This window comes from Grampus griseus (assembly GCF_964374135.1).
Source record: "Grampus griseus genome assembly, chromosome: 2".
In the NCBI taxonomy this organism is placed as follows: domain Eukaryota; kingdom Metazoa; phylum Chordata; class Mammalia; order Artiodactyla; family Delphinidae; genus Grampus; species Grampus griseus.
In genome coordinates, this window is record NC_139018.1 from 107,449,009 (window position 1) to 107,467,342 (window position 18,334).

The 18,334-nt window shown below is 37.9% G+C and overlaps 1 protein-coding gene across 1 annotated transcript in view; it reads left to right on the forward strand.

Annotated features, from left to right (window-relative positions):
* The window catches only part of TRIP4 (thyroid hormone receptor interactor 4), a 69,845-nt gene that overhangs the window by 6,769 nt on the left and 44,742 nt on the right, over positions 1–18,334 (forward strand). The window contains exons 4-8 of the mRNA XM_082646828.1: positions 6,319–6,531; positions 8,556–8,634; positions 11,274–11,403; positions 13,296–13,511; positions 17,458–17,584. Of these exons, the coding sequence (XP_082502954.1) occupies positions 6,319–6,531; positions 8,556–8,634; positions 11,274–11,403; positions 13,296–13,511; positions 17,458–17,584 (765 nt within the window). The remainder of the gene's footprint in view (positions 1–6,318; positions 6,532–8,555; positions 8,635–11,273; positions 11,404–13,295; positions 13,512–17,457; positions 17,585–18,334) is intronic.

The following is an 18,334-nucleotide window of genomic DNA, read 5'->3' on the forward strand; positions in this document are numbered from 1 at the left end:
ACTCACTGCAACTAGAGAAAGCCTGCGTGCAGCAACAAAGATCCACTGCAGCCAAAAATAAATAAATAAAATAAATAAATTTATTTTTTAAAAAAAGGACTTCTTCGCTTAGAGATTATAGATAGATAGATAGACGTGATAGAAAATATTTAATAAAATACACCAGGACTTCAATTTCAACATTTTTTGTGGCTTTGTACTAAAAGAATGCACAATTCTAGCTGTTTTAAGAGCGTTCCTATTTTAGGCCATTCACTACCCATCATCATCATCATTATTTAGCATTTAGAGCTCTTTCATATTCTCTCTTGGCTCTAAAAATAGCCCTGTGAGGTAAGCAGAAATATTTTTATTCAGGGCAATTTGACAAGCTAAATTTCCCAGCAGAAGGGAATAGTTAATTATGCTAAGATGGAAGAGTAGTGATCAAAAAGTTCTGAGTGATGACCATTGCAATAAAACATGGAAAAGGGTTTCTAAAATAATGTGAACTTAAAAAAAATAGTCTTAAGCCTTTTATTAATTGGAATAAAATGAGCAAAGACTATCACAAGCAAAAGAAAAAACACAAATGACCAATAAACATTAAAAATGTTTATCCTTACTAGTACTTAAGGAGTCCAGTTTGTCACCCTAATTGCCTGAACTCTCCTGGTTTTAGCACTGAAAAGTCCTGGATTCTGAGATTTCCCCTAAGTCCTGGGCAAACAAGGTTGGTTGGTCACTTTACTAGTAATCAAATTAATACACATTAAATCCCTGAGATATGGCATATCAAATTGTCAAAGATTTTATTTTTAAAAATTTTTTTGGCCATGCCATGCAGCATGCGGGGTTTTAGTTCCTGGACCAGGGATTGAACCTGCGCCCCCTGCAGTGGAAGCTTGGAGTTTTAACCACTGGACTGCCAGGGAAGTCCCTCAAAGATTTTAAAAACAGATACAGTGATGATGAAGTTGTATTAAAACAGGAACCTCCTATACACTACTGGTGGCAATGTAAATTGGTTTAAGCTTTCTGGGGGCAGTTTGGCAGCATGTATCAAGAACTGTGGAAATGTTCATATACTTCTGACTTATTAATATGACTTAAATATCTAACAAAGTAATCAGAAATGCACACAAAAAATGTATGTTCTGTATAATGTTATTTATAATATTGAAAATATGAACTGACCTGATTTTTTAGCAGTAAGAGACAGATTAAATAAATTATTATTCCCTCATTTGGTGGGATATCACGCAGCTCATTTCTTTTTTTTTTTTAATAAATTTATTTAATTAATTTATTTATCTTTGGCTGCGTTGGGTCTTCGTTGCTGTGCGTGGGCTTTCTTTAGTTGCGGGGAGCAGGGGCTACTCTTCACTGCGGTGCACAAACTTCTCATTGCAGTGGCTTCCCTTGCTGTAGAGCACAGGCTCTAGGTGCACGGGCTTCAGTAGTTGTGGCTTGCGGACTCTAGAGCACGGGCTCAGCAGTTGTGGCGCACGGGCTTAGTTGCTCCGCAGCATGTGGGATCTTCCCAGACCAGGGCTTGAACCCGTGTCCCCTGCAATGGCAGGTGGATTCTTAACCACTGCGCCACTAGGGAAGCCCGCTCATTTCTTTTTAAAGCCGTGGTGTATACAGAACATTGTTTCTAGGGGAAATACAGGGTTAGGTTTGTGGGAGCCTCTGATCACATTTCCATCAGCCAATCAAAACATAACCTTATTTTATGTGTGTTTCTGTTTAAAGACACTTTATTTAATATATATTGTTGATCATCAACATTGAAGTCAAAGTCAATAGCACTGTAACTCATGCCTGAAGAAAGCTTATCTAATATACCTTTCTTTTTTATTATTATTATTTATTAATTTTTATTATTATTATTTTTATTGAATTATAGTTGATGTACAATATTATATGTTATAGGTGTACAACATAGTGATTCACAATTTTTATTTTATTTTTTTATTTTTATTTATTTTGGGGGGGCTTGCAGGATCTTAATTCCCCCACCAGGGATTGAACTCATGCCCCCTGCAGTGGAAGTACGGAGTCCTGACCATTGGACTGGGAATTCCTGGTGATTCACAATTTTTAAAGTTTACATTCCACATATAGTTATTATAAAATATTGACTCTATTCCCTGTGTTGTTCAATGTATCCCTGTAACTTATTTATTTTATACATAATAGTTTGTACCTCTTAATCCCCTACCCCTATCTTTTATTCTCTATATATCTGTGAGTCTGTTTCTATTTTGTTATATCCACTGGTTCATTTTTTAGATTTCACATATAAGTGATATCATACAGTATTTGTTTTTCTCTGTCTGACTTATTTCACTTAGCATAATACCCTTCAAGTCCATCCATGTTGTTGCAAATAGCAATTTTTCATTCTTTTTATGACTGAATAGTATTCCATTGTGTATATATACCACATCTTTATCCATTTATCTGTTGATGGACACTTAGGTTGCTTCCATATCTTGGCAATTGTAAATAATGTTGATATGAACATTGGGTATATGTATCTTTTCAAGTTAGTGTTTTCATTTTTTTTTGGATATATACCCAGGAGTGGAATTGCTGGGTCATATGGTAGTTCTACTTTTAGTTTTTTGAGAAACCTCCATACTGTTTTCTTTTTTAATTTATTTATTTTATTTTATTTATTTTTGGCTGTGTTGAGTCTTTGTTGCTGTGTGCAGGCCTTCTCTAGTTGTGGTGACCTGGGGCTACTCTTCGTTGCAGTGCACAGGCTTCTCATTGCGGTGGCTTGTCATTGCAGAGCATGGGCTCTAGGCACGCGGGCTTTAGTAGTTGTGGCTTGCAGGCTCAGTAGTTGTGGCTTGCAGGCTCTAGAGCACAGGCTCAGTAGTTGTAGTGCACAGGCTTAGTTGCTCCGCGGCATGTGGGATCTTCCTGGACCAGGGCTCGAACCCATGCCCCCTGCATTGGCAGGTGGATTCTTAACCACTGCACCACCAGGGAAGCCCCTCCATACTGTTTTCCACAGTGATGATACCAAGTTAACACTCCCACCAGCAGTGTATGAGGGTTCCCTTTTTTCCACATTTTCACCAACATTTGTAATTTGTGGTCTTTTTCATGATAGCCATTCTGAGAGGTGTGAGGTGATATCTCATTGTGGTTTTAATTTACATTTCTCTGATAATTAACGATGTTGGGCATCCTTTCATGTAATATACCTATTTTCCATATAAGGTACAGCCTCTTGTGCTTAGGAACATTAGATAGCACTTCCTATTATGCATGGGGGCCATATTAAATGGTGAGATTACCAACAAAAAGCACAGAAATGCAAAGAAATGGCACTAAATAGACTTAGGATACTTGTTTACAGTATGAGAGCTGAAGCAAGAAGGCAGATCACTGCATTGCTCAAACTTAGCTGGAAATGTGTGCATTTGGTGACTCAAATGTTTTGCCATTCTGTGTGTGTCCATGAATGCCTGTGAAAGCACCTGGAGTATTGATTTGGGGGTTACAAATAAATATTAGCAAGTAGGTGAATTTGAAGATCTGGAGCCATGAAAAATGATGGTCAAACTGTATGTCCAGTTCCATTTTTGGACATGTAAGTAAATCTTAAATCTGTCTTCAATTTTCTCAGGCAATTCATTTGGTTATTCAGAAGTTTTTATTGTGTGTCTGTTGTGTGTCAAGAACTGATTTAGGCATTTGAGATATAGCAATAAACAAGACTCATTAAGGTTTCTTGCCCTCCTAGAGTTTACATTTTAGTGGTTCAGAGGAGAGGTAGAAAAGATAGTCAAAGAAAATTTTTTAAAGTAATTATATATTGTGAAAACTAACATGAAAGAAATTAAAAGGGCAGTGTGATAGGCAGTTATTGGAAGGGTGGGAGCTAATGTAGGTAGGGTATTCAGGGAAAGCCTTTCTGAGGGAGTGAAATTACAGCTAAGACCTGAACACTGCAAAGGAACCGGTATGTAAAGAGATGGGCTGGGAACAATGCAGAAAGAGGGAATAACAAGTGCAAAGGGAAGGTGGAGAAAAGTGTTCTCAGAAGTATCAAAAGCCCTGTGTGGCTGGAGCATAGTGGACAGGGGAAGAATGATGTGTAGGTGAGGCTAGAGAGCACCTGAGGGCCATATGTAAGGCTTTATAGGTCATTATAAGTAGCTTGGATTAAATTTTAAGCACAATGGGAAGACAGTGAGTGGTTTTGTTTTTCGTATTTTGTTTTTTAATTATTTAACCCCTCCTCCCCACCCCTCTGAATGGTTTTAGGCAGAGGAGTGATATGTTATGAATTTTCTGGCTTGCCCTGTTCTCCCCTTCTCTCCTCTATTACTCTGTCTTTCCTCCTTCTCAATAAATACATGCTGCCTGTTATGGATAAAAGACCTAATCAAAGCACAGCCCTCAGTCCCTCAAATGTGTTATTTTAATGTAACTGGATACTTTAAAGGGAGTGAGATAGAAGTTTCTGCTTAGAGATTTTAGTCTTCCCCTCACAAACATCCTTGAGAGCAAAGGTATAATTGACCAGTTTGAAAAATGGCTACCTGCTAGAATTAGATAACATCCTTAGCACTTGTCTTAGATTTTAACATTTACCTCCGTTGACTTATTTGATACTGTCTGTATATCTCAAGTTTTGGCTTTGGACATTAGGGCGTGTTACCTCTCTTTATAGTAACCAAAGAATTGTTACCTTCATTGTTATAACTCTCCTATCCACTAGGACTCCTGAGATTTTTCTTTGAAACTTCAGTCTCTGGAAATGATTGAGAAACTCTCAATTTAAAGGGAAAGTAGGACTACACCAGAGGAGAGGCATCTATGCACCTTAAGTGTCAAAAGCTGCTGTGGTCTGAATGTTTGTGTACCACTGAGAATTCATACCTTAAAATGCTAATGCCCAGTGTGAATTAGGAAGTGGGGCCTTTGGGAGGTTCTTATGTCATGGGGGTGGAGTCCTCATGAATGGGGTTAGTGCTCTTATAAAAGAGACCTCACAGTCCCTAACCCCTTTTGCCACATACAACAAAGAAGTAATTTCTGTGACCTGGAAGAGGGCCCTTGCCCAACCATGCTTGCACCCTGAACCTGGACTTCAGCCTCCAGAGCTATAAGAAATAAGTTTCTGTTGTTTATAAGCTACCTAGTCTGTGATATTTTGTTACAGCAGCCAGAATGGACTAAGGCAGAGGCTGATATAGTTCTCTTTTTAAAGTTTTTATTTTATAACATACATACAGAAGTGAATAAATGAATTTTCACAAACTGACCATACCTGTATAGCCAGAAATAAAACATTACCATTCCTCTAAAAAACTCCCATGTGCCCCACAATGACAACCCTCCCAAGGGAAAACACCATTTTGACTTTGAACATCATAGATTAATTTTGCCTGCTTATGAACTTTGTATAAATGGAGTTAAATAGTATATACTCTTTTGTGTCACATGGTTTATCTCATTGCTATATAGGATTCTGTTAAGTGAATATTCAATCTACTGTTGAACATTTGGGTAGTTTTCCAATTCTAATGCTGCAGTGAATGTTCTTGTATATGTCTTTTGTTGAACATATTTACCCATTTTTTTTGAGTATATGTCCAAGAGGTGAATTGCTGGGTCACAGGATATACATATGCTCAGCTTTAGTAGATACCAGTTTACACTCCCACGAACGGTGTGTGAGAGTTCTAATTGTTCTATATCCTTGCCAACGCTCTGTATTTTCTGTCTTTTCAATTTAGCTATTCTGGTTGGTGTGCAATGGTATTACACTGGTTTTATTTTATATTATCTTGATGACTGATGAAGTTGAGCACCTTTTCATGTATCTGTTGGCTGTTTGGATATCTTCTTTTATGAAGTTCCTGTTTAGGTCCTTTGCCCATTTTTCCACTGTGTTATCTGTCTTTTTCTTATTGAGTCAGTTTTTTATAGATTTTTCTTACTTTACTGATTGTTCTTATTTCCAGATCTGTGAATATCATCTGCTTTTAGAGGCATTTTTGTTTTCTATGATCTCCAATTTAGCTATACATAAATATGTCACATAAACAGCTTTTATTGCTACATTTACCTTCCACCAGGGCTGACAGCTACTAGCAGAAAAAGCAGAGTATATTAGCTAGTTTTTCTAGGGCATAATCTTTACTTAGACCCTTGATTATAACTCATTTGTATTTCTCCTACTTCCTTCTTCCATGGTTGCTGGGTAGGGTGTAAGTTATTATTGAACAGAACTGAGGTTTTTCTCTCTTGACTGTTTTCATTGTCATTAATTATTTGATGTTATTTCTGATATCTTTGTACGATCAGGCACAAGAGAACAGCAGCTCCTTAAAGAAGAAGACGAAGTTTGTCAGTTTATATACAAAAGAGGGACAGGACAAGCTTGCAGTCCTGATCCCTGGTCGCCACACTTGTGATTGCCTGGGCCAGAAGCACAAGCTGATCAATAACTGTCTGATCTGTGGGCGTATTGTCTGTGAACAAGAGGGTTCCGGCCCCTGCTTATTCTGTGGTACTCTGGTAAATTGTTTCTTTCCTATTTTACTACTCTTCAGTTTTATACATAGGGACATTCACACCCCTAGTAATTTCTCTTTTTCTTAGTAAATTTCTTCCCTAAGGTGTCCAGTAAATTCTTTTTTTATTTTTAAATTTTATTGTTTTTATTGAAGTATAGTTGATTTACATTGTTGTGCCACCGGTAAAATTTAGTCAAAAACCCAAGTTGAGGGCTTCCCTGGTGGTGCAGTGGTTGAGAGTCCGCCTGCTGATGCAGGGGACACGGGTTCATGCCCCAGTCTGGGAAGATCCCACATGCCGCGGAGCGGCTGGGCCCGTGAGCCACGGCCGCTGAGCCTGCGCGTCTGGAGCCTGTGCTCCGCAACGGGAGAGACCACAGCAGTGAGAGGCCCGCGTACAAAAAAAAAAAAAAACCCAAGTAGATATCCTAGAACTGAGGCCTATTTGTGAGAAGGTTTTGAGAACATACCTTGTTGAGGGATCTAAGTCTTGTGTCACATTAAGTTCAATTCAAGAAAACTTTAGGGCCTGAAATGTCAAAAATTTTTGTCAGTCTTCAGATGTGGCTCATATTCCTAGAGTTACAGAGCCTCTGTGATGTAATCCTCAAGTCTATAGCTTCTTTTTCTCACTGTTGTGGCCTCACCCTTTGTGGAGCACAGGCTCTGGACACACAGGCTCAGCAGCCATGGCTCACGGGCCCAGCCGCTCCGTGGCATGTGGGATCTTCCCGGACCGGGGCACGAGCCCGTGTCCCCTGCATCGGCAGGCGGACTCTCAACCACTGCACCCCCAGGGAAGCCCAACACCTCCTTTTTATAGCTCCTCATTATCTGAGTAAGTGACCTCAAAAGTGTAGTTGTAATGACTCTGTTACAAACACCCTAGTGAGTTGTCTGGAAGGCTTATTCTGCCAGTTGAGCTGACTGGCAGAAGCAATGGCATTTGGTATTGGTGAAGGTATACATTTTGTTTTGCTTTGTTTTCCCTTCTCTGGTGGGGCCTTTAATTTTTTAATGTACTCAGATGATAAGCTGATAGACAATGGATGACCTGAAAAATGTAGTATCTAACATCAAAAATGTTCATAAAACAGCAGCAAATGTCCTCCCATATGGGGCTTTTCTCTAGAGAAACACCCTACAGCTGCTGTGTGCCACTCAGGCAACTGCTAGCAAGTACAGTGTTTTCTGTTAGGTCCCTTGGATCCTTCGGTGAATTCAAGAAACAGAGTAATGTGAAGCAGATAGGCCTTGAGGTCTTGCAGTTTCATAAACTTAATATGAAATTGTTTTTAAGTAACCCCTTCTGCTTTTAAGTAACCTCCCTTCTTACACTTCTAGTGATTTTATAAGAAACCGAACTTTTTCTTTGCTTAATGTGTTTATTACTTTATAAGCAGGTAATGTTTGAAGGCAAAGAAGCAAAATACATATAAAAGCTAGCCTAGTTTTCACTGCTTCTTTTTCTGGCTCTTTTTAATAAGACACTTGTGGGACTTCCCTGGCTGTCCAGTAGCTAAGACTCCCTGCTTCCATTGCAGGGGGCATGGGTTCAATCCCTGGTCAGGGAGCTAAGATTCTGTGTGCCGCATGGCGCAGCCAAAAATAAATACATAAATAAATAAGACACTTGCTTAGCAATTCTCTTGTAAGACTTGGATTTCACGATTAGAACTGGAAGGCTATAAAAAAAAGTCTTGTATATGTTTTCAATATTCTCAGTGGTGGCAAATCTTTATCTTTTGAAAATAGGTTAGATTTTTTTTTTTTAACTGTCATTCAGGGACACTTGTAGTGATAGCAGTTTTTTGTATGGTTCATAAAAAGGGAGAAATGGAAAGAGACTAGGGCAAAACTCATTTGGGTATACTTTTTTTTTTGGTATACTTGTCTGGATTAAAAAACACTGACAGTCTATTTTATTGCCATATCTAATGTGTAATTTGAGGTTACTTTTTAAGTATATCAAGCAAACACTATCATTTAACTATTGGATCATGTGTCTTACTCATTACTTTATAGGTATGTACTCGTGAAGAACAGGATATTTTACAGCGTGACTCAAACAAGAGCCAGAAACTGCTGAAGAAGCTCATGTCAGGTAGGCAGCAGTCTTCTAATTGGGTCACTGTAGTTATGGATACATTTTGTTGTATCTGTGATTGTTTCTCTTACTTGTATCCTGGTATGTAAGATGCGATTTATTTACTCGTTTATTTTTTTTTAAGTTCTTATTAAAACCACCTAACATTGAGCAAAAAAACTAATAATACTACTATTGGATTATAACCCAAAGAATAAAATTAATGTCATGAAGTAACTGAATAAATGGGAGAGAAGGAACTGCTCTTATAGAATTCCAGTTAATAAAGTGAAGGAATTATGGTAACAGAAAATTACCATGTCAACACCACAGTAGTATTGATAGTAATTGCTACAGGCAAGATCCACCAGTAGATGCTAAAATTATTGGATGAAAGTTTAAGAATTGGAGATGTGCTAGATCATGAAAGACAAGGAAAGACTGAAGAATCGTAACGGTTTGGAGGAGACTAAGGAGACACTACAACTAATTGCGTTGTAGGATCTTGAATCGGATCCCTAAACAGAAAAATAATATTAGTGGAAAAAAAGCTGAAATCCAAATAAAGTCTGTAATATAGTTAATGGTATTGTACTATTGTTAATTTCTTACTTTTGATAATTGTACTATGGTTATGTGAGATAAGATACTAACAAGGGAAGATGAATGAAAGGTATACAGGAACTCTTAATTTTTTTGCAACTCTTCAAAGTTTTTTATAGTTAAAAAAAGCATGACAAAAATAGTTAAGGACATTTTTAAAGGGAAAACAATATACTCATTACTTTCCATTTGTGCAAATATTTTGTTCCTGCTTTAATTCATAGTTGTTTTTTAAATATAGATAGATTGGGTGGTATTATGAAGTAGCAATCCTAGTGTATATAGAATTTTATGTTTTTCCTTTTTTAACTGTTTTATAATTATTGTTTATGTTGCCATATATTCTTCATATTTGTAATTTTTAGTGCTTAAAAATAGTCATTAAATTTATTTATTATAATTGATTATCTATTTCCTCATTACTGGATATTTTGACTCTTTCCGAATTATAAATAATACCACAAGTGGTCAACTTTGTTAATATTATATCTTTGATTTATTTCCTTGGGATAAATTCCTAAGAATGGGATTACTGAGTCAAAGAATATTATCATTTTTGACACTTAAGATGTATTTGCCGTATTACTTTACCAAAATATTTTACTAGTCTACAACAATATTAGTATTTTACCCCAAAACCTATCACTATTGGGTTTTGACATTTCATGTTATTTTATTTTTATAGTCGTAATTTATTATTATTATTATTAATGAGGTAGAACATGTCTCCATATTTTTTCCATTTGGATTTTTCTAGGGTCGTTATTATGAGAAAAGGTAGTTCTCAGTGCTTTTCTTATATTCAGAACACAAGAATCAACCTCTTTTTTTTTAAATTTTAAAAGAAAGATTTGACAGGACTTTTTTTCTTTTTAGGACTTTAAATAGCCTAGAGTTTTAGGTGTAGGGAAAGGTCGGCCTTCATTATAGCTTAGTTGTTTTCCTAACACATTTTAGATCTTGGTTCTATCATAATTTATGGCTATCTTTTCTAGGATATATAGATTTATGGTATGTTGTCACAAAGGAAGATAACACATGGGCCGAGGAATGAATGTGGGCTTTAGAGTTAGACAGACCTAACTTTATTTTATTTTATTTTAAATTTATTTATTTATTTTTGGCTGCGTTGGGTGTTTGTTGCCGCATGTGGGCTTTCTCTAGTTGCGACGAGTGGGGGCTACTCTTCGTTGCAGTGCATGGGCTTCTCATTGTGGTGGCTTCTTTTGTTGCGGAGCGTGGGCTCCAGGCGTGCGGGCTTCAGTAGTTGTGACACGTGGGCTCAGTAGTTGTGGCTCACAGGCTCTAGAGTGCAGGCATAGTAGTTGTGGAGCACGGACTTAGTTGCTCCGCAGCATGTGGGATCTTCCCGGACCAGGGCTCGAACCTGTGTCCCCTGCATTGGCAGGCGGATTCTTAACCACTGCACCACCAGGGAAGTCCAGACAGACCTAACTTTAAATTTTGTTTCTGCCTTTTAATTTCTGACTTACTGAACTCAGTAAATTTACTAATGTCTCTGAATTTCAGTTTCTTTATCTGTAAAATAAACATAATATAAACTGTCTTACAGGGTTATAGTGAGAATTAAGTACTATAGTACGTATGAAGTGCCTTAGCATCTGATAAGTTCTCGTTATTCATTTCTGTCCCTCTGTGCAATTTCTTCTCTTTTTTCCTTTTATTATTTAGTTCTTAGCTTTGATATATAAAAGTATGTTCAAAGGTGATATTTAGCCCCACTCAATAAAGTTTTTCTTATAAGGCATTTTTATATTGTGTTGTTAAACAGTTTGTTACCCTTAGTGATCCACATTTCCATAAGGGAAGAAGTGGATCCTTAACATTTATTGAGAATGTATTATGTTTCAAGCGCTGCTTGATGCCTGACAAGTAAAGCCTGGCCTGTGTACCTGTTTGTTTTCCATTGAAATGAAGGCTGTCAGTCATTAGGGGCACAGCCAGATCTACTGATATTTTGTTCTTTGCTGCACAGCGATACAACTAATTGGTATGATTCACTGACACCATTTGATTTCCTTATTGAATTTCAGGGACAGAGAATTCTGGAAAAGTGGACATCTCTACCAAAGACCTTCTTCGTCATCAAGAATTGCGATTTAAATCTGGTCTGGAGAAAGCTATCAAGCATAAAGACAAACTGTTAGAGTTTGACAGAACTAGGTATGATGTGGTTAAAATAAAAAATGCTAAGAAATAGAGTAGTCCATTATTTTGGCACTTGATACCTTCTTAGGGTGGACTATGAAAGTGTTTACAACAAAAGAAGAGCCAGATGCTCTGTGGAGGAGGTCTACAGCTTGTTTTTGAATCATGTCTGAATAAGATAGGCTCCCACCGAGAGGATCCTACCCTGCAATATTTTTTGATTCTTGGCAAATGCTAGTGTACCCCATGGAAAGTTGATTTGGGTTGACACAGTTCCCCACTTGTTTTACTTGAAACCATCATTTATTCAGTCAGCATATGTTAGAGTGCCTACCATGTGCAAACTGTTGGGGGGCCTCTGGATACTTCATAAGAAACTGTCTCTGGGAGAGTGTTAACACCACCTCATGGGAAGACATGATTTATCCTCCCTTTTTCCTTTGACACTAAATTTGTTTTCTGATTCAATAATGTCCCTAAACTGAGTTTTACACTCCTACACTTTTGTCATTGAGCCCACTCACCTCTCTTTAGGAGACAGATTTATGGATTTGTTAGTTCTGTTTTTAATTTTTTTCTCTTTCATTTTTTTCTTCTTCTGGAAAAAATATGTATTGAAGACCAATTAGTGGCAAAGAATGTTTAAATAGGACTTACGTGCTCACTTCTCAAGTGGCCATGTGAGAATCCTTAGAAAGACCCTGCATCTCTTACTGTGGTAACTGAATATGTCTATTCCTAGCATTATAATCCTTTGGTTAGACACACCTGCTGCTTTCAAATCATTTGCTGTGAATACATGAGATATACTTTGAAAGCTCTTCGTTAATAAGCCCATCACAAGGTTTGTGACTAATATTTGCTCTTCATCCTTAAATATCACTTTTATCCTTACTCAGTGAAACTTATCATTAGAAATAGAGTACAGTTTTTGATAAACAGAAACTGGAAAAGGGTCTCTCCCTATTGGCATTGTTGCCCTTATGCTGGTGAGTTTCTAAGGACGCCAATTTCATTATGTAGGTTTGTGTATAGTACCACTCTTAGTCCACTTTAAAACTTTTATAATTCCAGCTGAGTCCTGAAAGAATGAAATCTGAATCTGATTTCAGTATTTCACTATGCCTGAATATATCATACTAATTATTAATTATGCAGTTGAGACTGATTTATGATTTTGGAGTAGTCACTTAACTTCTTTGACGCCCAGGTTTATTATCTGTAGAAGGAGAGAGTTGGATCATCAAGATTCCTTCTACTTGTTAATTTCTTTGTTGGTATGATCTTAGAAATAGGCCTGATTGTCATATCTTGGAACTTGGCCCTTGTAAATATGTTAAATGAGGGACTGGGGATAGGGTTGGGGTGGGGATGGGGGAGGTGGTGAAAACTGACATATAGTAGTAGAGTATTAAAGATATCCTAAGAATAAGCTTATAGGACTGAGGATCCAGGATGGAACTCCAGTTTCTAAGGGAAATAGCGGCAATTGGGCCTAGCAGGAATAGTCTAGGTCCCAATTGTAGAAGGACTAGGATATCGAGTAAGCTGCCAAGACATGAACTCAGATGCGGCAAAATCAGACATAAGCCCAGTTATAAGAAGGTGAGGGCTGGACTAGTAAGAAAATAGGAGGACAATAGATTTTGGTGCGGTGTCTTTTCCTCCCCAAGGGTTAGATTCGTTCTAAGAGCTGAGCTGAGTCTGCAGTGGGAATAAGGTATATGCAGAAGCTGGAAATCAGGCAGAGTTTGACCTAGTTTTGGAACGTTCTTGAGCATCTATATTTGAGATAATAACCTTCAGGACAGCAGAAGAGTGAGCTACTTGAAACAGCTTCCCAGTAATCAAGTCCCTGTTTGTCAACAGGTGACCTAACTGCCATGTGTTCTTTTTTTTTTCCTTAGCATTCGAAGGACCCATGTCATTGATGATGAGTCAGATTACTTTGCCAGTGATTCTAACCAGTGGTTGTCCAAAATTGAACGGGAAGCCCTACAGAAGCGAGAGGAGGAGCTGAGAGAATTTCGACATGCCTCTCGGCTCTCGAAGAAGATCACCATTGACTTTGCAGGCAGGAAGATCATGGAAGATGAAAATCCTCTAACTGAGTATCACAGCAAGTAAGTGGACAACACCAGAAAGGGTCTGAAAGAAGGGGGCAGTTTAACTGTAAAGGATTTGCCCCCCCCTTTAACGAGTCTGTTATTTTTGTTAATTTTTAGAGCAACATATTCATTTGGAGTAGAAACATGGAATAGTAGCTAAGAAAATTTTGGAATTGAACAGCGAGAGCCGCTTGACCTACTAGATAACTACTGTAGTTTTATAAAAAACTGTTTTTAAAACAGTGAGGTACAGTTTGGGCACAGGAATAGATGAATGAAATATGATAGAATCTGGGAAGAGACCCATGCGTCTGCATTGTGTGTGTATGGGTGTGTGTCTATAGTTGTGTAAAACTTTTCTAAACAGTAAGGGAAGGATTAAATAAATGATGGTCCATCAGCTTTGAAAAAAATCTACATTAGATCTCTACCTCAAAGCATACTGTGAGAATAAGTTTGACTAAAGAGTTAAATGCAGGGACTTCCCTGGTGGTGCAGTGGTTAAGAATCCGCCTGCCAATGCAGGGGACACAGCTTTGATCCCTGGTTCTGGAAGATCCCACATGCCGCGGAGCAGCGAAGCCCGTGCGCCACAACTACTGAACCTGCGCTCTAGAGCCCGCGAGCCACAACTACTGAGCCAGCATGCCACAACTACTGAAGCCCATGTGCCTAGAGCCTGTGCTCCATAAGAGGAGAAGCCACCACAATGAGAAATAAATAAATAAATGAATGTATGTATGTATGTATGTATGTATGTATGTATGTATGTTACGTGCAAGGGAATTTCCTGGCAGTCTAGTGGTTAGGACTCCAAGCTTCCACTGCTGGGGCCCTGGTTTTGATCCCTGGTTGGGAAAGTAAGATCCTGCAAGCCAAGTGGTGTGGCCAAAAAAAAAAAAAAAAAAAGAAGAAAAGTAAGAGTTAAATGCAAAAGAAATAAAAGGATCAGAAAGAAATAGAATAGTAGAAATTTAGGAGAATATAGTTAATGTCCTGGTATGATGAAGTTCTTTCTAAGCAAGATACAAAACCCAGAAGTCAAAAAGACAAAGATATTTTAAATCACATAAAGAAGTACAATACTGAGAGAAAACATTTTAAACGGTTTTAACAGTTCAAAAGAGCAATATCCATAGTATATAAAGAGCTGCAAGTTAAAAAGACACATCCAGTAGAAAAATGGGCAAAGGCTAAGAACAGACAATTTACAGGTGAGGAAATACAAATAGCCAATAAACATTTGAAAAGATGCTCAGCTATTTATCAGGGAAATGCACATTTTGAAACATAATGTATCATTAAATTGTCTGAAATTTATAATTTATAATATTGCATAATCTTTGAGTGTAGGAAAATGGATATGCCCTCTTACTAAGGACGGGAATATTAAAATGTTCAAGTCTCAACACCAAGAGTGAACCCAAATGGAAACTATGGATTTTGGTGATACTGATGTGTCAATATAGATTGATTAATTATAACAAATATACCTCTCTAGTGAGGGATAGCTGATGATGGGGGAGGCTGTGCATATGTGAGGGCAGGAGGTAAATGGGAAGTCTCTGAACCTTCCATTCAGATTTTCTGTGAACCTAAAGCTGCTCTAAAAAATAAAGTTGATTGAAAAAAATTTACATCACAGCCAATTTCAAGTTACCAACATGAAGTCACTGAACAGAGTTGAGAAAAGATACACATATTAGCTCTAGCACAGTACTGAAAAGAAAGCACGTGGAGATCTCACTCCACGTTTTGGAAATGGCATACATATCTCTCTGTCTCTCTGTCTCTGTCTCTGTCTCTCTCTCTCTCTCACACACACACACACACACACACACACACACACACACACACACACACACAAAACTGGATATTGGTGAACACAGTAATGCTTTCTACGCGGTCCAGTCCTCGGTCTTTCTCTTTCATATGTGGCAAATCCATCCCAGAATTTTCCTAATCAGAGGTTATTCTCTCCCTAAAACAAATTCTACCACTAGCTTCAAAATAATTAATTTGTTTTTAACTATTATATATATGCTACACAGATATAAAGAAAAAATAAAATTATTTCTGGGTGATGGGTTTACGAATTTTTCATTTTCTTTCTATTAATTTGCATCTTCTAGTTTTTCTGTAATAAACATTGATTGCTTTTATAGTAAGAAAAATCATTTTTATGTGTAAGAAAAATCATTTTTATGTTCAATAAAAAATGGTACAGCCTTTTAGAAGTGAAATCGGACAGTATCTCAAAATTTAAATTGTGCATATTTTTTGACTTTTTGACACCAGGTGCCTAGATGCTAGTTTCTTCATCTCTTTCTCAACAATTAAAAAAATACATTTGCCATTCTGATACAGGAAAAATGGTATTTCATCATAATTTTTATTCACTTTTTTTTGCTTTGCTTTGCTTGTGTGCCAGTAAGTCTGAGCATTCTAAAAATATATTGATTAGCTATTTATACTATTTCTTTCATAGATTCTAGAGTTCTAGATATACTTAACCAGTGTACTAGGTCTCAAATCTATTTCCTTCCTTTAGATTCCATCATCCCCATCCTATTTTATTTATTTATTTATTTTTTTGCTGTATGTGGCCTCTCACTGTTGTGGCCTCTCCCGTGGCGGAGCACAGGCTCCGGACGCGCAGGCTCAATGGCCATGGCTCACAGGCCCAGCCACTCTGCGGCATGTGGGATCTTCCCGGACCGGGGCACGAACCCGTGTCCCCTGCATTGGCAGGCGGACTCTCAACCACTGCACCACCAGGGAAGCCCCCCATCCTATTTTAGACTTGCCTCTTACCTCAAGTTCTTGTTTTGTTTTGTTTTTTGGTTCATGCCTTTGTTTCTGCTTTTTCCTTACTTTGGATATCCGTCCTCCCATCTTTGCCTTTCAGATATCTACCTCCCCTTTGAATGTACTTGGTACAACACATGGGATGATGGGATAATAACCACCAAATGGATTGTATCTATCTTACAGGAATAATTGCATCCTTCCTGTTTTGTTTATCATCTTTATAGCTGTCTTAAACTTGCCACTTGGATTTAAAGCTTCCTGAAGGCAGGAGCCCTGTCCTCCTCTCCTTTTAAGTTGCCTTGTGTATAAGAGGTTCCTAACAAATATCTCTTTAATTGTATTCAAGGTCAGGTTCAGCCTTTCCTACTAGTAGAAGCTTTTCATTATATCATGCTTTAGAATCATCATCCACAAACATTTGTCAAGCATCTGTCAGGGACATGGAGTACAGCAGCAAGTAATGAAGAGCTGTAGAGCAGAATAAGATATGGTTCCTGCAAGACCTATGATCTCTTACTAACCAGTAGGGTTAGTTCCATAATCTTTAAATGAAATCATCACATTCTTCTGTAGGTTGAGAGCCAAATATCCATAGCAAACACCATAGACGCTGGATAACATTGGGTATATTTGATGACTGTTTAAATAGTAAGTGCTACAGGACTTCAGAGAAAGGAATAAGTACTTTTGTACTGGGCTGGTATAGGGCCTCCTTAGAAGTTTTGGGCAGTGAAGCAAGGATAGACTTCAGATCAGCGTGGAAGAGTGGAGAGGGACTGCTGAGTGGGCAGAAGAATAATTGAAGGTGTTGAGAAATAGGCTGCCATAGAATACTCTTCTATGGGTCAGACTGTTTCTAGGCACCTTTTCTAATCTTGGCATTTCTAATAATCTTGTTAAAGAGGTGAATGAGTGTCTTGTGCCCTACCTATTTTCTTAGTGTTCTGGAACTTCTACCAACTCCTACTCCTTAGGGTTCTTGGAGCGAAGAGAAGGGGAAGTTGGTAGGGGGAGCAGGGAAGGTCATCCATGGACCCCTCTTTGAGTGTCAAGTTTTATTACTGTTGAAGAGTTTTATGTGTGTGCTAAATAAAGATATTCTTAGCATAGGACATTACCAATTATTGCATCCTTTTGTTTGTTATCACAGACTAGATGAGGCAATACATGCCCTTGCCAATGGAACCTTGAACCAACCACCGACCAAATTGGATAGATCTTCTGAAGAGCCTTTAGGACTTCTGGTGAATCCCAACCTGTACCAGTCGCCTCCCCAGGTTAGTGGACCTTTGCTCTGATGATGGGAAAAGTTTGGGCCCAGATATTTCTCCTTTCAAATGTGCCTGTTTCATAGGCTGTAGATACCAGTCTGATCTCTCAGTATTCCTACCCATCTTATACTCTGACCCAATTTTTCCAGTTTTTTTGCAGCACTTGTGACAAGTTATCATTTGAGCATTTCCCAAGAGAAGGTTTTGTTAAGTACTATAGAGATTTTAAACAATAATCCCATGGTCCTCTTGTTAATGTTCTTTCTCTATCTTTTATAGAATGTGGGTAGTCCCATAGTGTGGTGTTTTAAATTAATACATTAATTCACTTACTCATTGTTGTCATTCATTTTGCCATCAGGTACCTTGAGCATCTAATATGTATAATCCCAGAAGTAAGTGATCAACCAGACACTGCTTCTATCCTCAAAGAATGCATAGACTAGTAGAGGAAAAGATTACATAGGCAGCTCTAATATTAATAGAAATATAAATAAAGTACAGTGGAAACCCAAAGGAGGGAAAGACAGTTGAGAGGAATAAAAGAGGCTTTTATAGGGAAGCTGGCATTCCTTAAAAGTAGGTATCCAAGAAAATGGTGTTTGGGGATGGTGGGAAAAAAAATTCCAATCAGAATTAACTATAGGAATAAGGTGTGGGATACACACACAAACACGTATATACATATATGCAGTTAAACAGTGCAAGGGAGGGTTGGGAGCACTGGCCCTCTGCCTAGTCGAAAATCTGTGTATT